The sequence below is a fragment of the Sorex fumeus genome, unplaced genomic scaffold (assembly GCF_029834395.1).
Source record: "Sorex fumeus unplaced genomic scaffold, SorFum_2.1 ptg000063l, whole genome shotgun sequence".
In the NCBI taxonomy this organism is placed as follows: Eukaryota; Metazoa; Chordata; class Mammalia; order Eulipotyphla; family Soricidae; genus Sorex; species Sorex fumeus.
In genome coordinates this window covers 52,195,611-52,222,297 of record NW_026606120.1, presented here as the reverse complement: position 1 = coordinate 52,222,297, position 26,687 = coordinate 52,195,611, and the positions used below count along the sequence as shown (strand labels likewise).

The 26,687-nt window shown below is 48.6% G+C and overlaps 1 protein-coding gene across 1 annotated transcript in view; it reads left to right on the top strand.

Moving 5' to 3' along the window:
* Positions 1-26,687, top strand: part of ASIC2 (acid sensing ion channel subunit 2) — a 262,031-nt gene that overhangs the window by 178,542 nt on the left and 56,802 nt on the right. The window contains exon 3 of the mRNA XM_056127053.1: positions 15,818-15,945. Within this exon, the coding sequence (XP_055983028.1) occupies positions 15,818-15,945 (128 nt within the window). The remainder of the gene's footprint in view (positions 1-15,817; positions 15,946-26,687) is intronic.

Here is a 26,687-nt window from a genome sequence, read left to right as displayed (position 1 = left end):
ATTCCCAATACCAAGTCCGGGGCTTCCCATGAACAAGCCTGGGTCAGTGCTGAGGGGGCCCTCAGGCACCAGGGAACCCAGTGGGGTACCACTAGATGGGAGGCTGCTATTCTGGGGAACAAACAGAGTTGGTTCTATTACAGCAAACCTCCCCCAGAACAGCTCTCAGCTTGTCTCTCCATCTACTCCTGGGATGCTTAAAGAAGCTCAAGGCCCTCCTGCTGAGCTGCAGAGCCTCCAAAGGTTGACAACCTACACACCAGTTCAAGAAGACAGACTCAGTAAGAGCATTCATGCTCCCCAAACCCCAACTCTCTCTTGATGGCAAAGGGGTGAGTGAGCCTGTCTATCTGTATGAAGCACAGGATAGGAGATGGGAAGGAAGACAATAGTAGGTATCAGCAAAGTTTGGAAAATGGAAGAGATGGACGAGAGGAAACCAACTTGGCAGAGCAGACAGACAGAAAGACAAGGGTACACAGCGGGAAACCAAGTATTGCCAATCAATCTTCATCATAGAGCCCCTGTGTGGGCGGAGGGGGGGGGCAATTAGAAATTGGCAAATAGTGATTCAGAGATGAGAGGAGGAACTAAACTTGGGTGGCTAATTAACAGCCTATCAAAGGAGTTACTGAACCCTCCCAGGCAGTCCCCAACCCGACCCCGTGGCCCCAGAGCACCAGACAGATCTCTTTCCTCAGCCCAGCAGCAAGTAAGATTGAAGCAGCTTACCCCTTAAGAGATTAGGTATAGGGGAAAACAGGCCATGCTGAGGGTGTGAATAAGGTGCTTCAGGAAGCAAAGACATTAGGTGAAATTCTGCTTCCTGTGTGGTTTCCAAGAAAACCCATCAGCTTCATCTACACCCAAACAGAAGTTTGGGGAAGTCCCTTCTTGGAGACACTGGCTCAATAGGAAAGAGCCATGGAGAATAACAAGCACCGTGGCCTCATTGGAGCATCCTCCACTGCTGCCCCTTAGCCTCTGGGTGTACAGGAAGAGCTGTGCAGCCTACAAGCAAGTACTCTCAGCTCTGAGTCAACAGCCCAAATGCCTGACTCCTGAGGGAAGCCATGAGCAAGAAAGAAACCAGCACCAGACAGAAAAAGGGACTTTGAGGAAGTAGAGATAATTGTTAAGGACACAATACAGAGCCAGAGCATGAGTTGGACTTTCAGCTGTGTGACCCTAGGCAAGTGATCTAACATCTCTGAGCTTCCTTTTCAGGACTCTAAAATGGGAGAAATAGTATTATCCACCCTATAAGATTGAAATGAGTTAGAGAAGTGCCCTGAATAATATTAGGCACTCTGAAAGTGTCTGATAAATTAAAAAATTCAGGGAGCAGATGGAAACATCAAACCACTTTAATTAAAATTCTTAAGAGGTAAGAAATGATGTCGCATTCATAAACACAAGCATAGGGTGCTATTTAAAAAGGAACATTCATGGAAGGGAAGGAAACTCCTAGACATTTAAAAAAATATGATTGCAAACATTTTGTAAATCCAGAGAGTATATAGAAATGAGGAAATCTCTTGAAAAGTAAAACAAAAGAGAAAAAGACAAAATAGGAGAGGAAAAACTACGAAGCTGAAGAAGTGAAGCCAGGAAGCCCAAGTGAAGCCAGAAGTACTAGTAGGAATTGTAGGAATTCTAGTAACAACACCAAGAGGATGGAAATGGCATTAGGGTGGGGGTGGCAGGGGTGGGGGGTGGCAGGCATTACCAGAGAAGTAGTCTAAGAAAAAGTCTACTGAGGCACGTGGTTTTCTATATGGAGATGCCGCATCCTGTCTACCATGAGCAGCAAAACATACCGCCCAAGACACAGTCATGGGAAATTCAAACTGACAGATGAAGAGAAAGTTGTTATGGTTTCTAGAAAGAAGACAAGTCACTTGCCAAGGCTCTGAAATCAAAAGAGGCCTGGGAGACCTCAAAGCAATGGAAGCTGTTGAAGCCAAAAGATAGTGCAAGGCATTCAGATGGGGAATGGAGCCGGGCTCTCTCTCTCTCTCTCTCTCTCTCTCTCTCTCTCTCTCTCTCTCTCTCTCTCTCTCTCTCTCTTCTCTCTCTCTCTCTATGTGTATATGTGTGTATGTGTCTTTCTCTGTCTCTCTATATTTGTCGCTGTCTCTGTCTCTCTCGGTGTCTCTCTGTCTCTCTGTCTCTCTCTGTCTCTCTCTCGGTCTCTCTCTCTCTCTCTCTCTCTCTCTCTCTCTCGGCCTCTCTCTCTCTCTCTCGTACCCATCTCTCTCAAACCATAGTTTAGGTAACATGGTCACATGTTGATGTAATATTGATGTTTACAGGATTGATGCACAAAGTCACTGAACCCCACCACCACAAAAGTCCCCAAGATTCTCCATCACTATCCCTATGCCTCCTCCAGTCCACCTCTTCCTTCACTCACATACTCATCCTCAAGAGAAGTCTTTTCCCAGCAATGACAAGTGAAGAATGAAGATAGGATTCAGATTCAAATGCATTCTCTATCCCCATGAGAACATACATTTTACAGCCTGGAAATTTTGATCCTCCCAAACCGTATTCTCAACCAGCTACTACATTATACCTTAGATCTTCTGACCTGGTTCATCTTCTAACTGAAAGCCTCTGCCCTTGTGCCAACCTCTTCTTACTTCTTCTGCCTTGATCCCTGGGAGCTACTTCTCTCATCTCTCCTTCTGTGAGTTTGACTTCTTTGCCATTTCTGTGATCACAAAGCAAACCAGAAACAACAAAATAATAATAAAGGAAAGACAGAATAGCTTGACAAGCAAGATCTAAAACATATACTTGGGGCCAGGAAAATGACTCAAAGAGCTGGAGCACATGATTCGTATTCAGGAGGTTGAGGTTCTATCCTGACAGTGCATAGTCCCCTGTGCACCACAGGAAAGCCCCTCAACCACCATTCTGAGAGTAGACCCCAAGCATCACTGGGTGAGGTCCAAAATCCAAACCAAAAGTAAATAAAGCCATATGCTATGTAGTTGGACAATATTTAGATTGTCATAATTACATAAAAACTGGATACCAATTTAACCAAAATACCAAAAGATTCTAGATTGGCAGATGGAAGGAGAACAAATATGGCAGGCCTTCCTATAAGACTGCCGCGTCCTCATCTTCCATGGCAGGAGTGCAGTAATGTCTAGTGTTTCTCATAACCCAGAAATCACCATCAAGCAGGTGGTGTCTTTGGGAATATGAAAGTAAATACCCGGGTGTGGGGGGAAGACAAGAGCTAAGGGTAGTAGCTCTGAGAATGGGGCTCACGATCTTGGATGAGGTAGAGCAGGAAAATGCTGTTTTTTTTATTATAAGCCTGGCAGTACCATTTGGCTTTTTAAATTATGTACATATATTGCTTTGATAAAAAATGTATATTAAATTAAGAATAATCATAAATTTTCCGTGTAGCTGGAAGGCCCAAGCAGCTATCCAGGGAAACTCATCTCTTATCCCCCATTATAAATGGGACAAGGCAAGAGTGATGGATGAGATTGCGACGGTTTCTCCAACATCTCTGCTCCCACAAAAACACATTGTCGAGGTGCCTTCAGGAGACCGTCCTCCCCCGCATCCCACCACCACCACCACAACACCACACACACACAGACACACACACACATCCTCCATACCCGCCCAGGAGAGCAGCAATCTCGGACCTGAATTCAGAGATCTGAACCCCAGAAACACACAGGAGGCCAGAATGCAGCTAGAATACTAAACCCACTGTGAGAGGGAGCCTTTGTGTGAGCCTTTCTCCCCAGGGGCCAGGGAAGCTGGAGAATGATGTCCTTAACCAGAAGCATCATCAGAGGGAGGTGCAGACACATTTTGACTTCAGTCATTCTGAGAAGACCTGCCTAGTGCACATGCTATATGGAAAGGATCTTTGCTCTGCTTATAACTCCCAGCCAGCGAACGGCCAAGAGGAATCTCTAGAAAATGAATAGCACCGGCCTCCTGCAGAACACATTCTGGTCAGTGCATGGGAGCCCTTCGTCTGCAGTGTGTGCGGCACTAAGAGGTGCAGAGCAGAGATCCCAGGCCTGGTTTGGAGAATTCGCGAGCTAGAGGAGCCCTCAAAAGCTTCTTAGTGCAGTCGATGGAAATGCATTGATCCATCGGACAGAGGTTCATGGTGAGTGACTGAGGAGTGTAGGCATGTACAGTTTGGTCAGGGGGTGGTAAGTGAACAATTAAATGTCCTCAAATGCTAAGCCAAAAGATATAGGGGGAGTACAAGGAGGGGCTTTGTCATTTCTGGAAGGCAGGAGAAGGGCATCTCAGGGGTGGTTTTCTGGGAGCTCAGTCTCAAGCCTGCTTGTTAATTTGTTGGAGAGTATGAGGAGCTAGAGGGGACACAGGGCCATAAAAGATGGACCCCCAAGCAGAAGGAGGGGAATCAGGCCTTTCAGGGTAGCTGGACCAGACATAAGACTGAATAGTAGGCTGAGCCTCCATCACCACAGTCTGTGTAAACTCCAAAAGAGCATGTGAGTCCAGGGTCTGGAGCGATAGTACAATGGGTAGCGATTTGCCTTGCACATGGGCCGACCCAGGTTCAATTCTCAGCATCCCATATGGTCCCCTGAGCACCACCAGGAGTAGTTTCTGAGTGCAGAACCATGAGTAATGCCTGTGCATCACCAGGTGTGACCCAAAAAAGAAAAAAAGAAAAAAGCATGTGGATCCTACTACCCAAAGGACCAGAAGATGCAGCATCATCACGTCCCTGGGGCTTGTTCGCTTTGCACAGGCTCAGCCCTGGCCTGGAATCTGCATTGTGAACAGGATTTCCTGCCCCCTCTTCCCAGTCTAAGATCAGAAGCTCTGACCCAGCAGTCCCCTCACCCTTCCCAAGCATGAGGAGGCCAAACACCTCTGAGAGCTCTCAAGATTTTATACTCATTGATTGAGAGAACAGTCAATATCAAAAAGTTGCTATGGATTCAATAATGCCTTGAGTGATTTTGGATTCTATAATCACATCTATCTGCATGTTCTGTTCAGCAAGCTGGTTGTACCTAACTTCCGCCACCAGTGTGGGTAAACAGAATCTTTATAAATAGAATCTTAATCACCCACCAACTTCCCCTGTAATTTCAGAGCCATGGCACTTCTCGGTGGCTTTTCAAGTGTGGGGCCTCCTGCGCACCAGTCGCCCACCCAGACTCATCAGCCTTCTTAGCAAGTAATTTATAATCTCTGAGCCTGAATGCACCGGGGAAACTCATTATTTAAAGAATCCTTGGAATATATCTTTTTGTAATGAGCTCAGACCCAACTCTGCGGTGCCTTCACTGAAGTATGTTTTGTAAATATTCGCTTCAACATGAATGTGCTGTGTGTAGTTGCTCTTCTCTGTTGCACAAACAAGACCTCACGGGAACTGTGTCCTTCCCTGCAAGGGCACAGGACTTGCTGGAATAGGAACTTCACTTCCAGTCTGTCCTCTAACCCTCGTACCCTCCTCTGATGCCCACCCAGTGCCATGCTGCTCATGTCACACCTTAACCCATTGCGCAGATATAGAAAGCAAGTATTTGAGATGCTAAGTGACTTTCCCCACCATCTCATGGCTGCACTTGCCTCCTTATCTTCTGATTTGAGTCTTGTTTCTTTCCACTGAGAGCTAATATTCCTTAAAAATTGAAACAGTGGCCCAGGGAGATAACGCCCAAATGGTACAGCACACACCTAGCATGAGAATTGCTCCAGAGCTTGCACTCTGGCACCAACATGACTCCCTCCCCACCCCCGACAAGTGCTACCCAAGTATGTCCCCGGTGAGCCCTGAGCATCACCTCCCAAATCCAGCACTGAACCATCAAGCCCACCAGGCTAAGCATCTCCAGGAATGGGCCATCATCTTCACCTCAAGCCCAAGAACAGCGGGAATTGTCCCCTATAAAAATATTTTTTTAAAAGAGATGCAATTCAACAAAAGGGTAGCAGGTTCTGCTGCTGTGTGTAGACAGGGCTTGGAAATACTGGTTGTGCCCGTGGGTCTTATTTGTAGTTTCCCAGACCAGGCAATAGAGCCGGAGAATGAGAGCTTGTGACGGGGGCTCTTCGCTCTCAGACTCGGCTGCTTCTCTCAAAACAGTCCTTTGAGCTATTCCCTGACAACAACCATCCCCTTCTTTCTGGGAATAGCACTATTTTTGGCTACGTTGAATGGCAGGCAGATTGGAATGTAAGAAAAGAGAGGTAGTGATTCTTCCATGGCCACTGATAAAAGGCATTTTACTTATCACTTTCTATGAGTACAACGTCTGAAAAAGCCACAAATTAAGAGGCTTGTCAATGCCATTGTTAGGTATTTTCAGAACCTTTCTGGCATTAGCATACCTTGGTTTCTCTACTGTTGTTTGGGGGTGCTGTTTTTTGGGGTGGGGTGTTGAGCTAGTGTCCTTCAACCTCCAAGATTCTCAGATCTTCACTTGTCCTATTTGTTTTGACCAGAAGATTTCTTTCTTATTTCTAATGCTTTTTATGGTATGAAAAGTCAAGTAACTTACCTTGGGAGGACATTTTTTGTTTTCTAGGGGTTAATCAGAAATTGCAGAAGCTAATAATCGTCCTGCCTCACCACTCAGTGTTGAATAGCACAACTAGTTCTTCTTAAAGGTCATTCCTGATGTTCTGTAGCCCTCCTATTATCATGCTGGAAACCGTGGCAAGGCTAACTTTAAATGTACACCGTGTACACTATAGTGTAAAAGAAAAATGATTAGCACACTTGACTTGATTTGAGGATTTAAGTATCATCACGCTGGTCTAGGGTTTTGCAACTTAATTATTAAGAATACCAAGGAGCTATTCCTCAAGATTACTTTTACCTGACTCTTGTGCGTGCTCGTACTGGAAATATGTTTTATTATTTTTATATTGTTTCTCCTTAGACAACTAGGGAAAAAAAAAAGAAAAGAAATTGCTAGTGTCCTGTGAGATGCTGCCGGGGGAGCGGGGGTTCCTAGCCTGCTCCCAAGTTTGGGGGACACCCGATAATCTCTCCTGGCTCTTGGGGTGAATGAGAATACAGTTCCATTCTGCTGCCACCATTAGGCATAATTACAGACCATCCAGCATGGGGCCCCAGAGCCAATTTTTTTCCCTCCAGCTCTCCTAGCCTCAAAATGTCACCTGTGAGCAATCAGGCGTGAGCTTGCCCTCTCCAGCAGGAGCCCAATTTTCTCACCTCCTCGGCCTGCTGTTGCTCGGATGCTCGCTGTGAAGGGGGCCGATCTGTGGGGGGGCAGGGTGCAGCCACGCATCACCCGATTTCAGCGAGGCAGCACTTCATGGATTCTTTGTGCTGTCTTTAGAAAAATCAGCCTCTGCTGACTTGATGTGGGTACTGAGCCATGCCTATTTTTTAAAAGCTCTACTTGGGGGAGAGAAAAATAAGAAAGGTCTTTTTTTTTCCCCAGGAAATTGAAATGAGATGTAACAAGAGCTTGGGAGACCTGTGTGTGAGCTCCAGCTCAAAGAATTTTAGAGCTGAAAGTAACCTAAGTGATGAACCCTGCTCGAGAGCAGGAAAGAGGAAAGTGATGCTGAGAGAGGTGCTGGAGCTTACCCCAGCAGCCACTGCTACAAAGCCCGGGCTTTGCTTCATACTTCCCAGCTGCTCTTCCATTGCACCTCCTTGGATTTGGGACCAGGAGTTCTCTGTGGAACTGAAAGCGCTAGAGTCCAAGATGGTGGCCCTACTTGACCACCCCAACAGCATCTGGCAGGGCCAGGGGACTTTGGTCCCTGTCATTGTCACTGACAGGCCCAGTAGCTCTCCCATGAAGTCAGAGAGGAGAGAAAACAGGCTAAAACTGTGATTGAAACTGGATTCCCTCTCCATCCTTGCCCAGACCCATGCCTTAGTGCCTCGTCATCTGGGTCTGCTGCCTCTTCTAGATGACGAAGGACAGTCATGCAAAATACAAGCCCAGCTGAGGCCCTTCATGGGTCCTCCTTGGTGGTGCTCAGCTCTCCTGAGCGCTGCCCTCTGTTCTCTTCACGGCTGCCCACTCTCTGTGACTCTCCAGCCATAGCTGATGTATTATAACCCAGCTTGGCCACATACTCACTGTGAGAGCCAGACAATTCTCCCCTCACCTGCTCAGCACCTCTGGACACATCTACTAAACCAGCAGGGTCGGGGGGCACTGATGGAGACATGTGTAGAAATCTCTGCATCTCAGATATCAGGTGGGCAGTTTTGTTCACTTCCAAGTACTTATTGGTGTGCCGGGTAACAAGTGGTGAAACATAAAGAAAACAATGACCTCAAGAAAGAAAAAAGGGGGGAGAGAGAGATAGAAGAAAGAAGGAAAGAAAGAAAGAAAGAAAGAAAGAAAGAGAGAGAGAGAGAGAGAAGGAAGGAAGAGAAAGAAGGAAGGAAAGAGAGAAGGAAAGAAGAAAGAAAGAAAGAAAGAAAGAAAGAAAGAAAGAAAGAAAGAAAGAGAGAAAGAGATAAACTGTCCTAAGGAGGGGGAGGTTGGACCTTAGTGGAGAAAGAGTGTGAGAAAGAGTGGAAATGGTAGGTAGGGACCAATATTGGGACACTGACACTGAGGGAGGAAGGGTCCCTGAAGTCCTGCAGTGGCCAAAGGAGCTGGAGAGAGGTCAACTGAATGCACGGGGAGAGGAAGTGCCTGTATTAGGGGAGGAATAAGCATGAGGACAGAGGAATGAAGACAGCAGAGGATCAGGCTGGATTTTACACTAAGTCAGCATCAAGGCACATCAGTAGATTCTTATGTGGTGATTCCCCTAAAGATCCAACAGCCCTAGGAACACAAGAGCCATTAATATGTTCAACCCATTCTGCAGAGTTTGCAGAAAACTGAGAGCACCAATATCCTCAAGGCCTAGCACTGAAATGCCAGCAAGTTGGCCAAGTATCACTCCAGGTGGTCCTAGTGGCCCCTTGGAAACCACTTGGGAGCCCCACTCACCCAATAAAAAAACACAAACGCCCAAAGCTGAGCTCTCTAGCCTGTAGTGAGGTCTCATACCTAAGAGAGGACTGTCACCAAGGCTGGCCTCCAGCAAATGGGCCTCCTGTTCTCTCCAGAGCTGAGGGAGCAGATGCTCTCTGCAGCTCCACCCTCCAGGATTTAAGCAGGAACCCCATGGTTCCACCTCCAAACTGTTTGTAATCCAACAAACGGCAAGGGATCTGTAGGGAAGGCTTGGGGAAAGCAGTACAGGATGGGGCAGTGTCCTGGGACCAACACAAAGATAGCCATTCCCACCCCAAGGGCAGAGAGGACAGAGGTCAGAGTGGGGGCACCATGCAACAGGATTTGAGAAGCTTCTCCCAGCTCTCAACTCAGAAACATGGCCTCCTGGGGCAGCTGGCCACAGAAGCCAGCAAAGAGAACTAGGAGACTGAATACTCCAGCCTGGCTCTCATCTCTCCTCTGCCTGCCCACCTCACAGGACCCATAGAGCAGGAAGCCCACCCATCTGTACTGTGGGTGCAGGTGCAACTCCCAGGGTGTAGTGGAGAGGCGTGCAAGAAGCATGGGGAACAGGCATATTCCCCCCACGTGCAGCTGCCGTGCCCTGAGCCTGCGTCCCTCCTTCTCTCAGGCTCTGTTTCCTCACGACTGTTATGAAGTCAGTTTCCATCAATCCAGATTGGTTGGTATCTGCACATCCCTGCCTTAGCCTAGAAAATTCCTCTGGCTTTTCGGGGACGCTCGCCTCCCTGCTCCTCGCCACTGTTTATTTCCTCGGCGTGTTGCCTGTAATTTGCAAAGATTAAAGATTTAAGCTTCTTTTATTGCGATGTACCTTCCCTGTCCCATTATGCATTCTGCCCCTCACTCCCCTCTCCTCAGTTAGAGCTCCCAAATCCTGTCTGCACGCACAGAAAACACTCCACAGGTTCCCCTCACCTGAGCGCCAGAGAGTGCCGGGAGAAGCAGGCTCCAGGGTCGCACTGGCTATGTACACCCCACGCCTCCTCTGGCTTCCGCTTTAGCTTTCAGGCTAAGCACTCTGGGCTTAGCTCAGTTCCAGTTAGCTAAGTGCCTAACACCACGCATGTATGTTATTCTCTCTCTCTCTCTCTCTCTCTCTCTCTCTCTCTCTCTCTCTCTCTGCTCTCTTCTCTTCTCTCTTCTCTCTCCTCTCTCCTCCATAGTATATGACTAGATTATACTCTCTGAAGCACCTCGGCACTGGATTCTTCAGTGGCATTTGGTGGCACTTGGCCTGCAAGGATGTGGCCACTTTTCTCTCTGGCACTGATCTCCATCACTGTGGCTTGACTTCTGGGCTGTGCAGCCTGTGTGCCCCCAAGCTCAGTCGGACCACAGGCTTGACTTAATGCTCTGCCCTGGCTATATTGAAATTCATCATAATTTTTTTAAGAAAGGCCCCACCTTTTCCTTTGACTCTTGGATTTTTGCACCCAAATGAAGTGGTTATTGTGGTGGTTGCTGTGGTGACGTGTCGCTGTGGTTTGTAGGCAACCGCCACCTGTCGCTGAGCCAAGGAGGACTCAAAGACTTTGGCCTAAGACAGAACCCTACCTCCAGGCAGTCTGTGACACTGGGGGCTCCCAGTCTCCAGCCAGATCTCAGGCAGATTCACAGCAGGTCCAAGAACAGGAGCCATAGACATGGCATCCACTAATTCACTCCTTGACTTCATTCAGCAAATAATTAAATAATTGCTGGAGCCAGAGTGGCAGAACAGGAGGTAAACCACTTGGCTTTCACGCGGCTGACCCAAGTTCCATCCCCAGCACACCCTCTGGTCTCATGAGCCTTGCCAGGAATGATCCCTGAGCAGAGAGCCAGGAGCAAGCCCTGAGCAAGGGCAGGTGTGGCCTAAAGTGGAAAAACAAGAGACACCAACAAGACTCAGCTCTATTCTCTCCCAAGACTGGGCTGGGCACTTTAGGGACCTGACTAGGAAAGAACTAATTCTCTTCCACAGTCACATTCACAATGCAGGAACTGTGAGTCCAGGGGTCTGCCCACAGGAAGTAACCCATCCCGTAGTGAGAGTCAGAGGACCTCTGCTCTTGCTGGGGAACTGAGGGCAAGGCCTTGTCCTGCTCTGGTCAAGATCAATGCACATAGGTGCCTAACCTTTATCATCTCCCATGGAACTCCTGGAAATACAGATTTCTGGGCTCCTCACCATATCAACCAAATTGGAATTTCTAGAATATACACAGGAATCATTCCCCATAGTTCCCTTCATGCTTTCAAACTATGTTATAGTTTGAGAAACTCAGAGGTCCATGATCTTGGAGCCTTTGACTCTGTTTTTTCAATGCAGCTCTTAAAGGGTGGGCCCTCGGTAGAGATAAGGGCCAGAAGGATTGCTCCACAGTTTGGAACCCTGACTTATGTGCTGGAGGAAAAAGCAGTATTGGGATGGAGAAGGGACCACTAAGTAAATGATGGTTGGAGGAATCACTCGGGATGGGAGATTCGTGCTGAAAGTAGATTAAGGACCAAACATGATGGCCTCTTGGTATCTGTATTGCAAACCATAACACCCCAAAGTAGAGAGAGAGTAAGGAATCTACCTGCCACAGAGGCAATGGGTGGGATGGGGTGGGGATGGCAGGAGGGATCCTGGGAACATTGGTGGTGGGAAATGTGCACTGGCGGAGGGATGGGTGCTCGATCATTGTATGACTGAAACGTAACCATGAAAGTTTGTAACCATCTCACAGTGATTCAATTAAAAAAAGTGGATCCTCATATCCTCATATTTGGGAGGTGGGGGGTGCCATGTCCAGGAAATATAGACTGGGGGCAGAGATGTATCAGAGAGAGAGAGAGAGAGAGAGAGAGAGAGCGAGAGAGAGAACAGTGCTGTTTCACTGGCAAACTGGAAACATAGAATAGGCCAGAGCAGGTCTCAGAAGGGAAAGAAACAGTGCTCTCTCCAGAGAGGTGGGAGTAAATGACACTTTGGGGAAAGCTAAGCCAGGGAGGACCTGGGTCTTTGGGCATGAGATGACCATGCGTGCAACTCTGACTCTCGGAACCAGGGCCTCTAAGGGGTGCCCAGTTGGGCCATGGCATCCCAGTCACCCTTGATGTCCCAAAGGAGCTGGGGCACACTTCCTGCCCACACTGCCTAGCAACACTGCCCGCCTGCAGCTATTTCAACAGATGTATAAGTTCAACTCAGCTCACTAAACATTAAGCAAGCACGTAAGGGCAAATGTGGGAGGTGATGGCACGTGAGCTCAGTGTGGGGGATCTATCAAATCATCATACTGTATAGGTTAAAGATCTCACCATTTTGTCAACAATCCTCAGCAGAGCTGGAAGAGGGATTAATTAATTGATTGCTCGATTGAGTCATTTAAAATTTCAGCTCCTTTGACACATGCGTGTCTTTGACACACACACCAGTGGCTGCAGGGCTGGATACTGCAGGTGACAGGAAGCCAGTCTTGGTGGGCGCTGTTTTAAGAGCACATCACATCAGACCCACCCCTTCACCACTGCCACTGTCTGTAAGGTGGAAGGAGGGGGACTGGAGAGATAACACAGTGGGTAGGGCATTTGCCTTGCACGCGGCCTACCCAGGTTCGATTCCCAGCATCCCAAATGGTCCCCTAAGCACCACCAGGAGTAATTCCTGAGTGCAGAGCCAGGAGTAACCCCTGTGCATTGCCGGGTGTGACCCAAAAAGAAAAAAAAATAAATGGAATATGAGATTAATACCCAAGAATAGCTGAGATCAGCACCAGGAGGATTACTCCATAGGTTAGAGGCCAGCTGGGCATTCTAGGGGAAAGGGCAGCTCAGATAGAGAAGGGAGCACCAAATAAAGGGTGTTTGGAGGATCCTCTGAGGAGGAGAGATGCATGTCGAAAGTAGACTATGGACTGAACATGTTTGCCACTCAATGCCTCTTTTGCAGACCACAACACCCAAAAGGAGAGAGAAAACACAAGGGATTGCCCTGCCACAGAGGCTGGGGGGGTGGGGGTGGGAGGGATATTATCCATGGTGGTGGAAAATGGGCACTGGTGGAGGGATGGGTATTTGATCATTGTATAATCGAAACCCAAGCACAAAAAATTGTAAATCGACAACTGTACCTCATGGTGTTTCACTAATAAAAAAAAAAATGGAGGCTACGTGAGAATGTCTCCCTGCCCTGAGCCACCGCTGCTTCCCTGTAAGCCCCCCTCCCAATCCTCACCCCATCATCACAGCCCCGAGCAGCCTCGCTGAGACCCAACACCAGCCCCGCAGCATTGCTCATTACTCTCAGCATTCCCTCAGCAAGGCTTCATTTTTAATTTCTTCCCTTAAGCCCCAGCACCCCTTCTCTGAGCCTGTCTTAGTGGCTCTCGGGGCTTCTTAAGCTCAGGTAGGGAGCTTTCACGAGCTCCTCCAGAGCCCCTTCCCTAAGCTCAGCTACGCAGCTTTCACAGGCTCCTCCAGAAAACACCTTCTGGTGTCACCCCAGTTCACCCCACCCCGCAGCCCCCCAAGCTGGGTTTTCAGTTATCTCAGCCTAGCTCCCCTGAAGAACCCTGAGACTCCTCCTCTCCCCCGGCAGAATCTGGGTCCTGGGCTCCTGGACCTCTCCTCCTCCTTCCCCACTTGAGCAGACTTCAGAAAGTTTAAGCTGCAGAATCCCCTCCCACCCTATCTACTGCACCCCACTCTTACTGTCCCCCTCCCTGAGCCAGCAGTGATCCAGGCCTCTCTTTGGAGGCAGTCCCCAACTATGGAGGACAAGGACACAAAGGCACTGGGTGATGGGACAGACATCCTGGGCAAGGGAGGCTGCTGGGCTGCCTGGGGACCCATCCTGCTCTGTGAAGATGCGTGGGAAAGGAGAGCTGACCCCCAGTCACTTGCTGAAACCCTGTGTCACCCACTGACCTGTGGGTCGCAACTCTGGAAGCCCTGCTTGCCTTCCCTCCTGGCCAGGGTCTTCCCTGGTACTTACACAACCTTGCAATTCTCACCCAGATCCAGATCCTTTGTCTGCATGGGCTCAGGGATGTCCAATAGAACAGCCCATTCCCAGTATGGCCCCAGTCCTATCTCGTGCTTGCTTTAGTATCTGTCCCCTCACCTTCACCAGGATATTGCTCTAGGGCCGGCACATCCTCTATGACATGACCCCTGACAGTCATTCTCTCCCTGCCCCACCTCCCCATCCCTGCCCCCACCTGCATCTAACATGCTCCTCTTTGAGCGTATTCCCTGGTTTGGACTCCAGGCTGGTCTTGCCCTTTCGTAATTATGTGAGTGAGATTTGAGCCACTGGTTTGTTACTCTCTGGGTTCCTGCCGCAGTGTCTGGTCCTGTATAGGAGTTTCGAGATTCAGAGAGAAAGTCCAGAACATAACCTCAGGATGATCATGAGGACAGAGTCAGATGAAAGAGTTGGGTTTACGTGGAGGGTCATGGACGTAACCTAAAGGGCTGGAGCACAGCTTTACATGCAGGAGGTCCAGGTGCAATCCCCACACCTGCCAGGTTCCCCTGAGTGTCACTAGGAGTGACCCCAGAGCACTGTCAGGAATGATGCCAAAATAAACAATTAAAAAAAGGTGATTCAGTGGTGTGGCTGAGACTTGATTGATTACATGTCAGAGGACCACAAAGTGAACTAAGTGGACAGAGTGGGGGCTAAATCTTCTGTGACGAGTCGGGAGATGGCCGGGGTCTAGGTAGGAAGACACTGCTGGGAGGAGAGATGTCAGGCAGAGTTGGGGACTGAAATAGCCAATCTGGGCAGCCCTGGAGGGATTGACCTCGTTGTCCCAGGAGACCCAGGGCTGATTGAAGAGTCTGGCTCCTTCTCTGCCAAGCTGAGTGATATGCAGGCCTGTGTTTCAGAGAGCTCCTGCTGCAGATGGTCTGGAATGAGTGAGAAAGAGAAGCCCGGGTGAGGCCTCTCCATCCCAGAGCCCTTCTCCACCAGTCTGGAATTCCAACACAGAGGAGGAGCCCTCTGCCAGGCCCCTTGTGCCATCCCTGCCTCCTCCCACAGCCAAGGGAATGTCCCCCACCAGAGACACAGAAAGAAATGCACGCATCTGGTCTCCCAGCTCTGTGGCTCCATGGAATCAGTGCCATGGCACTTTCTCTAGCTGCATCTTCATATTTTCCTCTTCATCCCTTCCCCTTCAGCCCACAGCCCCATACAGAAGCTAGCAAATCCAATAAAGGTGCTTCTCTCACTTTCTAAGCCCATTCTTTGGTTTGGTGGTTGAAACAAAGAGTGGGCAATGATGACCTGAATCCATTTCTGGTGATCACAGTGCTTGAGCATCATGAAGGGAGTGGCTTCCAGCTTCATGTTCCAGAGGCCAGAATTCAAACACGGGGTTCATGGGGCTAAATATGACCAGGTGTCAGCGGGCCTGTGCTGCTGGAAGAGGCCCTCGGGGAAAATCCATTTCCTTCCCCTTTCTTACCACCATAGCTGCCTGCCTGCCTTGGCTGGTGGCTCCTGCATCCTCTTCCTCTTCTACTTCATCTTCAGTTCAGTTCCACTATCTCTGAGTCTCCTGTCTCCCTCCTCTAAGGAGCCATGGGATTCCTCTGGGTCACTGGGATAGTCAGTACAACCCGCCTCTCTCGAGATCCTTACTAATACCTGCAGTGTTCCTGTGGTCAAGTCAGTAACCTATTCTGTTTCCAGGGCTGAGAAGACGGACGTCTTTGGGGTCCACGGTTCTGCTTACAATGTGACCTTTCTAGGGTCCCTCGGAGCTTCTCTGTCCCAGCTCCGAGCACCTGCCATCTCTGACCCCTGGCTCTGTCCACCTTTGTTCTTTCAGAGGAGACGACGTTTGAAGCAGGCGTGAAGGTTCAGATCCACAGTCAATCTGAACCACCTTTCATCCAAGAGCTGGGCTTTGGGGTGGCTCCCGGGTTCCAGACTTTCGTGGCCACACAGGAGCAGAGGGTAAGTTCCCTGGGCTCTGGACCTGGGATCCTCAACTTGGCCCTGCCAACTGTAGGTGTGAGGGGAGACACATGGTCCCCAATCCTGGAAGGCTCTGAGTCCACCGAGGGGGCTGGCGTGGGATTGAAGAGACTTGCCCTGAAACTGGAGGTGCCACTGTCCCCCATGGTCCAGTTCTCCTGTCTGTCAGTTCCTAAAATTGGGCCTGAGGGAAACTTCTCTTAGCTTTTGTTTTCCCCACATGCTTGGCTCATTGGGAACTTATTCCCCTCCCCCCCCAGAACATTCTGTGGGGAAAGTCGGCAGGGGTGGGTACCAAGGGAAGCTGCTAGCAAGGGTTTGAAAGGTTATTAGTTCCATGAATGCAGTTCAAAGTGGTCTGCAGAAAGAAATCAGAAGGGGCCGTCTCTGACCCTTTCTAGAGTTTTATTGAAAGCTCCCGCTCTGTGCTCTGAGGTAGCACTGGGAAGGGGGCCCTTCCCAGCACTCTTGGACTGTGGGGCAGTGCTGCCCACTGGGGGGAAAACTGGCACCGATGTGGAGTTTGCATCTAAATTGGGGAGGAAGTGTCAGAGCACAAAGGCCCCAGGATATTTCACTTCTCTTGCCTCCTGGTTGCCTAGAACAGAAGCTGCTAGTTTGATTCAGAAGAGGACCCAGAGGATGCTGGAGGGCTGGGACCAGTCTGAGGTCAGCCAGGAGTAGGAGCAGGCTGGGAAGTTAGCACTGAGGACCTCTAAGCAATCTTGGGTCACACTTTCTCTCCCCAACATGAAAGAGAGACACTCCCAGATGCGGAACAGAATATCTCCCCAGCCTTGCAGGGCCAATGCCTGTTTGCCTTAAAGGATAGGTTCAGAAAAATCAGCCTCGTTCATATCAGTATTGCTATGATTATTATAACTAATCATAAGATATTTGGTTAAACATTTTACAGTCTTCAAAGCATTTCCGCATCATCTCATTTCATCATTTCAGTCATATTAATGGAGGAATACAAAAACACATCCCAGAGCTAAGTCTAATAATACATTATGTTTACATGTATATAAAAGAGCGTATTCAGAGGAAATAAGACTCGGAGGAAATAAGCCAAAATACCCGCAGTGGGGGAACAATGAATGGTTTATTTTCTTGACTGAGTTTTCTAATGTTTGATAAAATGACTTTGTTTTATGTATTTGGTAAATAGTTGTTGAATACCTACTATGTACAAAGGACTGGGGGCACTGTGGTGAAAAAAAGACTGTGTCTGCTCTGTGGAGCCTATGAATTAGTGGTTTCTCCACAAATAAAAAGTAAATAATCATGGGTCACAGAGATAGTACAGGGTTAACATGTTTGCCTTGCATAGGGCCAACCTGAATTCCATCCCTGGCACAGCATCTGGTTCCCTGAGCCCTACCAATATGATCCCTGAGCAGAAGCTAGGAGCAAGACCTGAGCACTGCTGGGTGTAGCCCTCCCCTCCAAAATTAATCAATCATGGCATTACATGAGGCTGAATATGATTTGGGGATAGGCTATATTCTCATTCCGCCAGGAGAATGAGCCTACACTGCTGACCCTAGACCTTCTTGGATCCCTGAGTGCTTTTCCCCACCTCAGCTGTTCTTAACTGGTCCTAGATCCTCCATCCTCGATGCTTCTTCTCTCTGCAGGGGGCTGGGCTTCTTCCTTCTTGTAATCTCTGAACTTGTGCTAGAGCTCACAGCTTCCTGCAGCCACATCCTTCCCGTTCCTGGACTCAGCAGTTTTGACTCCAAGTATATGTATTCCTTCTCTGGGAAGTGAGGATGGGTGATGCAAACTCAGGAAACCGACTCTTTAGTGAGCTCCTGAGAGAGACCCGTGATGTCAGGGACCCCTACCATAGATGCTCTCCCCTCTCCCTCCTCTTAGTCCCCGCATAAGACTAGTGTTATTTCAAAAAGACAAAAACCAAACCAACCAACCAACAAACAAAAGACCTGAAAAAACCCTGCCATGAATCCCTTTTGCATGATAAAGCCCACTCCCTCCCCCTGTGCAAAAATCGCGCTCAATATTTTTCGATATTCTTTTATTTTTGTTTTGTAATCCATAAGAGCAGACTGTTGGGCTGTAAGCCAGACTAAAGATTGCTTTTTGTAATCAACATTTATCCTAAATCCAATTAAGGCAAGGTGTACCCCTGCCTTCCCGGATGACCTGAGTGAGACATGCCCCCCCCATTCCCCTTCCCTTTCAGCTGCTGTCAGAGCCCCTGAATGAACACACCCCACCCCTGCCCATCACCCCTACCCCCAGACTCAGGCAGTGGGGAAGCTTGCAGGAGCAGAGCAGAGCTCTGGAGACCTGTGAGGCTCAGTGACTCTCCCCTTCCCCTATAGCACCCCCTGAAAATTGGTATTTCTGCCTATATCTGCCAACAGCAATGCTGCACAGATGGGAAACAGAATTTTCAGTCTGCGAGTTAGGGGAGTGGCTGGGCTCAGCACTGAGTCCAGATCTGTCTTTCCCATCCTGACTATACCCTGGTCACTTCCTCAAGGAGCCTCAGTTTCCCATCCATAGAGTAGCAGGCCTGGACTGGATGACCTCCAAGGCCTCCAGCATGGGCTGAGCATCTCTCCCCTCTCACTACAGAACACCCCAATCACCTGCGAGTTAGGGTGGCAGAAACCTGGCATTGCTCCCTGCTCTGCCTCCATCCGTCATGCCGGCTGGTGTGGGATAATGCCGTTAGGGTAAATTATGGCAAAGACATGTGACGTCAGTTTCCTCCCCAGCTCTGGGAGGCAGCACAGGGAGTCCTGCTCACGTGAAGCAAGAGCCCGGGCAGATGGCAGCCCTAACTCTGACAGAGAGGCTCCGGGCATGCCCCTGGGCACTTGTCCTCCCCCCAATACCCCATAACCTCCCCCAAACACCCACAGATACAAAGGCCATGCCATGGCCCTACTTAAAACCCTTACATTCCAGCACTTCCTGTAACTTACAAAACTCTAGTGGGTAAGATGATTGTCTTGCATGCATCTGACTCCAAAGTTGAACCTCTCACACCACATATGGTCTTCTGAACCAGGGGTGACTCCTGAGCAGAAAGCCAGGAGCACAGCCGGTCTGCCCCCTTCAAAAAAACAAAAACTCCAAACCTTCTAGAATGCTTTCTAAGACCCCTTGCAGCCTGCCCACTGCCCACCGCTCCAGACTCCTCATCTGCCTATGCTTAGCCAACATGTACCCTCCAGGCCAGGGCTGGACACAGAAACAAACTCTATCTCCCTGAAGCCACAGTTGTCTCTACCCTTTCTGGCTTTGTTTACCTGAAAAGGAGCTCTTCCCCATCCCATGCCCTGCTCAAAGGCCTCTAAGACCCCCTTTCCCACCCTGACACTCCCAAGAGGCAGCTAGCTATTCCTACAACACTATGGACAGACGTTCATCTCTGCCTGCAGCAAATACTCACTGAGCAGCTACTGTATTGGGCAAATGAAGACTAACACTCTGTGACCCCAGCCTCTGCATGTTCTCAGAGCAGAATTGTGTCCTGAGGATTGCCTGCGAAGAACTCCCTTCATCACCCCCCAACAGGTCCCTGAGAGTTTTTGTTGTGGTGGTGGTAATTGTCATGGTGTAGCATTGGCTACTCCCAGCAGTGCTCACTTCAGTGCTTACTCCTGGCTCTGTGCTCAGGAGTCACTCTGGTTGGTGGTGGAGGCAGTGACCACCTGAAAGACCACCCTGCCTTCTGGAGCCTTCTGCTGCTGTATGAGAGGCTCTGGAGGCCACCATATTTATCCAGCTCCAACTGGGTACTCTTCTAGGGACTTCATGCAGTGCTGGGGATCGATGATTGCAAATCAACTGCCCTAATCCTATAATATCTCTCTTCACCACCACCCCCACCATCTTCCTTAGATGGGGCGCTCCTGAGAGTCAGGATTGTGTCCTTTGGGTTCTATGTGTCACAGCCAGTGCCTTGCTTGTGTGCGTGTGCCCCATCAGTGTGTGCATAGTTGGAAGAATGAGGGTATGCCACACTGACAGCAGGCAGCATTGATGCTCGGCTAGTACCCAGTTGCCCCCTCCACTGCACTCCCTCCCTCTCTCCCTCGGCCCCTGATAAAACTCTCCTTCAGATCTGCCCTGGCCGTGCCTTCTCCCCAGGATGGTAATAGATGTAATAGATGATTCAATCGTACTGTATCTGGTTCCACATTTAAAGACCTGAATCAAATCAGAAGCTTGTGAAACGGGCTAGGGCTGTGCTGCCTTGTGGCTCCTAAAGCGTGGATGGAGTCAGTGTACGGATGGAACTCTGGAGTCGGGAAGATTAACTGAGCAGGGGTGTAAGTGCAGTTTGGGAAGCCTGTGTGGTAAGAGCACATCCCCACCTGTCATCAGTGTGTCAAACTCTGTGATTAACTATCCTGAGGGGGGCCCCAGTCCCAAGGTGGTGTCAGAGGACTCTCACTGATTTCTGTCCTCTCCTCTGACAGCTCTTATTTTCTCAATGTCTCTCGTTGTGTTCATGGAGCATGAACTCGCCGACTTTTCCCATTTCTCTTGGTAGGCCTAAGATTGAATTTAGAGATCTTAGAGGGATCCATGAGTCTCTTTGTTCAGGAAATTATCTTGAAGAGATGACTGTGAGTTTACATTTGAGGGTCTCAGTATACCTGGGGAAGGTAGGGTGGGAAAAGTCCCTGCCCAGGGGTCTCCTGTTGCACCGAGTGCTCCCACTGTCCGTCTGGGGTGGTGAATGGGAATAGGAAACGGCCCATCCCACCATCTGGACTCTCTTGGTTCCTCCCTTAAGCTCTCTCTTAAGTGCCCTGAGAATTTCACCACCACCTCATCCCCTGCACAAGCAGTTGTCCACTTGCCTATTTGGGACTAGATACAAAGGCAGACAAGATGCTGGGGTTCATTGGCCCGGTTAGGACATGGGCAGGATGTGTGGTCCCAGTGGCTCCTGCAGAAGCCTAAAGTTTTGCCTCAGACATAGGTTGGCCACGCTTCTAGCATTAAAAGAGAATCCCACTTTGGCTCAGAATTAATACAATTATTTCCACTTCCACTCTTAATTAAAGGCACCGCTGTTGAGGAGTGCCCTCACCAGCCTGAGGCAGTTCCTCTTAGGTGTCCAAAGACAGCTTCCTACGTTCTGTTCAATAGAGAAGACTCATTTGTCAGGCTGACAGCCAGATCCATGTTGCCTGATATCTGTGCTTCACACGGACATGGGGTATTGCTCAGTTGTTCTAGAAAAGGTAGCATCGTTACCCGTTTCACCTTCAGCACCTTCTGAAATGCCTGAGCAGGAGCTGGACAAATGTGGCAGCCTCCAGTGCCTCTCCAGACAGCAGCAGGAGGCTCCAGAAGGCAGGGTGGCCTTCCAGGTGACCATTGCCTCCACCACCAACTGGGTACATTGTTTCCCATAAATAAATAAAAATAGGAATTAATTAAGCAACTCTGGTTTAGTTTCTTAATCACTTGTTTCCATTTAGCCCCTAAAATAGAAATATCTTCAGATACCAAAGGATAGACTTCCATCACTTTCTCCTACACAATGAGAGCTGGTTTCTTTCAAGGTGTAAGTCATGATATAATTGGAGGAGTGAGTAGAAGCTCAGAAGAAATTTATGTCAAATTGTACTCCAGGGCCAGAGAGAGCAAGCTGAATAGTCTGGGGCATGCTGTAGGAGGTCCAAACTCAATCCCCAACACTATATGCCTACCCCCTCCCACTCAGCACTGCCAGGAGTCACCACCCCACATGCCCTGAGCACTACTGTGTGTGACCCAAACCACTACCCCAAAATGCTCAAATCTTAAAAAGAGAGCAGGGGCCAGAGCAATAGTACAAAGAGTAGGGTGTTTGCCTTGTACATAGCTGGCTCAGGTTTTATCCCTGGCCCCATGTATGGTCCCCCCAAGCCCCAGTAGAAATGACCCCTGAATGCCTAGCAAGGATTAAGCCCTGAGCACAATCAGGTAAACCCTCTCCCCCCACAAAAAAGATATCAGATTTCTCTACCCTGTTTTCCTTCTTCCTTTCACTCTCCCCTTTTCCTTTCCTTCCCAACAAAGAATTCTCTAGACTTTCTATCTGATTCATCATCACCTTTCTTTTGCTTCCCAGCACTGCTTGAGTTCTCCCTGGAAACATTTCTTGGTCAAGGCCACCCAAGAAATCTTGATACCCAGACCCTCACTCGTCACTCTAGAGTCCCAGCCCTCTGGTTTCCCAGCAGTAGGTGCCCTTGGGTCAAGCCCTCCTAGAGACTCTCTGCTCTGCTCTGTTCTGGTCTGCTTTTCTTCTTATCTCTCTGCCCTCTCCGGCCTAGTCCTACATGTGCAAGTCTTTCTCTGGTGAGCCAAGGATGATGGACATTCCCAAGCCTAAAGTCTTCTTCCGTGAGCTCACCCTTTGCCATGAATGTGATTTTGCTACCCTAATTCGAATGGATGTTTTTTTCTGACCCCAGACCCGAATATCTGGGTGCTGTCCTCTAGCTACCCTTGGAGAGATGCTCCATGAGTATCTCAAATCAGTTGCCTAAACTACACTCATCCTCTTGCCCTGTTTCTTCATCTGCTCCCCAGATTTGCTGTGTCTCCTAGATCCCTAGGCCCCATAAATACAAATCTGCACTCCCTGGATGGTTGACCCTGTGCCTTGTTCTTCTCATCTGCCAAATGGGAATGAGGATAGTTTCTTTCCCAGACGGCACAGGGAGAACTGAGATCATGCATGTACATAAAGTAGTTCATAAGGCAGGTGTCCACATGAAGTCTGGCTAGTATTAGCCCTCACACACACCACTTGATTTATTTTGGGAGGGATTTAGGACCACATCCTGCAGCCCTCAGAGGCTATCCCTAGCTCTGTGCTCAGATCCGGATGAGCCTGGTGGTGCTGGAGGGACCATATGTGGTGCTGTAGATCCAGTCAGACTCCTCCCATGCAAAGCAAATGCCTTACCTGCTGGACTCTCTCTCCAACCCCCAAACACCACTTAGTTCAGTCCTTTATGATCCCTCCCCTGGGTCAGAATAACTGTCCTCTCCCTGGCTCTTTGCTGCCTCTCCTGATTCTCCTGCCTCTGTTTTCTGCATCCCTGGGGACTTTCTAAAGTACCAATCTGACCACCTCATGACCCCCAGGAGGAAGTCTGGGAGTCTGTTCACAGGTTTTCTCAGCTCTAGCCTCTGCCTGCCTTTTCAACAATCTCTGTATCCTCTCTCTTCCTCTCTCTGTCTCCTTTCCCCAGCCCCAGCCCACTCCCTGACTCCCACACAGAGCAGCAGTTCTACTCATCCAAACAGCTCGTGACCCCTCCCCTCTGTCTCAGATCTGCCTGCTCCACACTTCCCACCCCACCTGATTCCAGACTCAGCTCACATGTTACCTCCTGCAGGAGACCATCCTGAGGCACCCTGTGTGAATCTCTAGCTTACAGTTTACATATCAGAGTTATCGGCTGCTCATCCATCTCCCCAATCAGATTGTGAGCTCCTGAGGATCCAATTCCATCTCATTCCTGTTCGTTATAGTTCAGCGGTTTATAGGGTGCCCTACATAGGAAGCGCCTTGATGAATTTTGTATTGAATGGAATGAATGAATACATGAATGTCTGAACATGAAAGAAGCTAATGAATCATGTCACTCTTCGGCTTGCTCCTCATTAATGTCTTTCGAAACCAGAGAATAAAGTCCACATTCCACCTTCGGGTTCCAGCTGTCACCTTTCCCAATGGTTCACTCCTCCACTACCCAGCGAACCCCTCTGATCCACGCGCTGCCCTTCGCACTCAGCCTCCCTGTGTGTCCACTCCTTGGCCATGTTCTGCTGACTCATTCATTTGCTGAAACTCTGCTGTGTGCCAGTACCTGTGTCAGGCAGGACAGATGCAGTGCTGAACAGGAATAATATGGACCTTGGAGATAACAGTCTAGAGACAGGCCAGACCATCAGACGATCGCAGATTCGGAGCTGTGGGGCCTACATCATGTGTCCCTATTAAACTGAAAACTTCTCAGGGAAGTTAAGGTGATTTTTTGGAGATGGAAGGATGAATGGATGGAATCGTGAGAACGATCTCTCAGGGATAACTCCAATAATTTACAGTCCATTAGCACTCTGCTTAGCCTTCAAATATGATGTAAGTGAATTAAACAGTGTTTAACGTGAGGAACTGAAACAAGAAAAAAAAAAACTCCCTACAGAGGGCATTAAAAAGATAGCAAGGCTGGCATGGTACTGACAGACATGGCTAGGATCCATGTCTTGCCCTGTGGGTTGCCCACCCTCATTGGTCATCAGAGCTCGAAGAAGCCCCTCCCGGAGCTGCTTTGTACTTGTCTGCCCCATGAGATTCTTGTGGCTTCTCTCGCTTGGTGGCCGTCTTCCTCCTTAGAGCCGGGCAGAGAAAAGGAGGCCTAATGTCTGTTGACTCAGCTCCTTTATCTTCCTCGGAAGACAAGTCCATAAATCAGAGCATTCTTGGGTCGGTTCCTGCTCTCTGGTACCACGTTATCTTTTGATTCATGAGCAGCTTGCTATCTGAACTCACAACAGTGTGGTTTTGGTTTCTGTTTTTTTTTTTTTTTATAAAGAAAAAAAAGTTCAGGAAAGGATAATTCATAATTCCACACACAACCTGAAAGCTGGGTGTTTATCCATTTCTTGCCAGCTGGAAAGGTTGACAAGAAATCACCTAAAAATATTCTGGAAATATCCACCACGTGAATAAATGAGTGAACGAATGAATACGAACAGTCCTTCTGAGTGTCACATTCTCTTAGCAACAGCTGGGAAGGTGGGCCCAAGACAGATTTTTTTTTTCCTATCTCTTCCCTCCTCCCTCATGCTTTAAAACAACTGTTGCTCAGAGATAGAAATGCCTGTGCATTTGTATTGTGGTGATAGGGCTCAAAAACCCTGCAGTTATTCACTGTCAATGAGTAAATCTTAGTAATAATCCACTAACAACCCCCAGAGTATTTCTGGTCTCTCACCTACTGATATTTCTGTTTGTTTGTTTGTTTGCTAGTATTTAAAACATTTTTTTCTTTTCTTTTCTTTTTTTTTTTTTTTTTGGCAATGCTCAGGGTCTTCTTCTGACTCTGCACTCAGAAATCACTCCCAGTGGTGCTCAGGGGGGCAGAACATAAGATTATTTGCACCTCTTGCTCTATCCAATGAGAGTGCGCCCTTTGAAGGCAAGGGCTCTGATATTAGTATCGAGCCTAATGCTATGATTAGGTGAATCAATGAATCCATGAATTGTAGGTTTAATCAGTATTGGCTTATGGATTTCTCTGAACCCTGCAGCCTGTTGTGGAACAAAATCTTCCTGAAATGAGTCATTGCTCCTTGATTTATTAATTTTCGGTTTTGAGATTGATGTCAGAGTCCTTCAGATGGGGCCTTTGATGCAACTGGGTGACAAAGAACAAGAAGACAGCTTTAGGCCAGGTCTGTAGGAGAGCCCAGAGGATAGCAAAGGGAAATGCAGTAGGGGAGTGAGAGCAAAGACGCAAAGAAGCCCCTTGCCTCTGGGGATGGTGGATGAGACTTTGTTGAGATGAGGGAACCTGAAGGTAATGCCTTAGCTGGAAAGATGGGTGGAGACTAGACAGGATCCAATTCCACCTTTTGGATCAGTTCTTTAAAACACTTAGCAGTGGGGGCCAGAGAGATAGTACAGCGGGTAAGACACTTGCCTTGCCTGCGACAGACCTGGCTTCGATCCCCAGCATCTTATATGGTTCCCCAGAACATAGCCAGAAGTGATTCCTGAGTGCAGAGCCAAGAGAAACATCTGAGCATTCCAGATGTGGCCCAGAAAACAGTAAAAAAAGGCAGGGGGAGGAACCATTTGACAGGGGCTAGAGAGAGGGGCACAGCAGGTAAGGCGTTTGCCTAGCTTGTGACCAACCCAGGTCCTGGCAGCACATATGAACCTCTAAGCACTGCCAGGTGTGGTCCCTGAGCCAGGAGTGAGCCCTGAGAATCTCAGAGTATAGCACTCTACCAAAAAACAAACACATAAGTAACGCTTAACAAATGGAGGGACTGGGGAGATAGTGCAGGAGTTATTTGCTTCGCATATGATCATCTCTATTCATGCTTGGTTTCCCAAGCCCTGCCTGGAGTAATCCCTAAGTACAGGGCCAGAAGAACCACTAGATATGGTCCCAACCTCTCACCCCACCCCCCCACCCCCCAGAAAAGCACTTAACAAGTGGGGCCAGGGATGTATCTCAGTGGTAGAGCTTTCATGTGTGAGATCCTGAGTTCAGTCTCTGGCACCAACCCAAAAAAATACAAATGAACCCCAAGAAATATAGTCAAAGCTTATTTCTAAAGCTCTGTTTGTGTGAGCAAACATTTAGAAACAACTTAAATCTTCATCAATAGGAGGATGATTAAATTGAGGGCAAATACATATTCAAATGTACCCTCCTGCAGCAGTTGGAGCGAGCTTGGAAGACCTGGGGGTCCCTGAGGAAAAATGTTCAAGACAGAATGGTAAATGAAAAAAGCAAGTTACAGACCGTTACCACCAAATGTTCATATTAAATTCAATAAATTAAGTAAATTTTATATTAAAAATTCTGGAGAGATCCACACCATACTCAGGAGGCGGAGCCGAATTGAGTGTTTAAGAAGACTTTTCTCTTTTCCTGAATCCCCAGAATATTTTTAACAAGAATCTATTTGTATTTTCATATCTAATGATG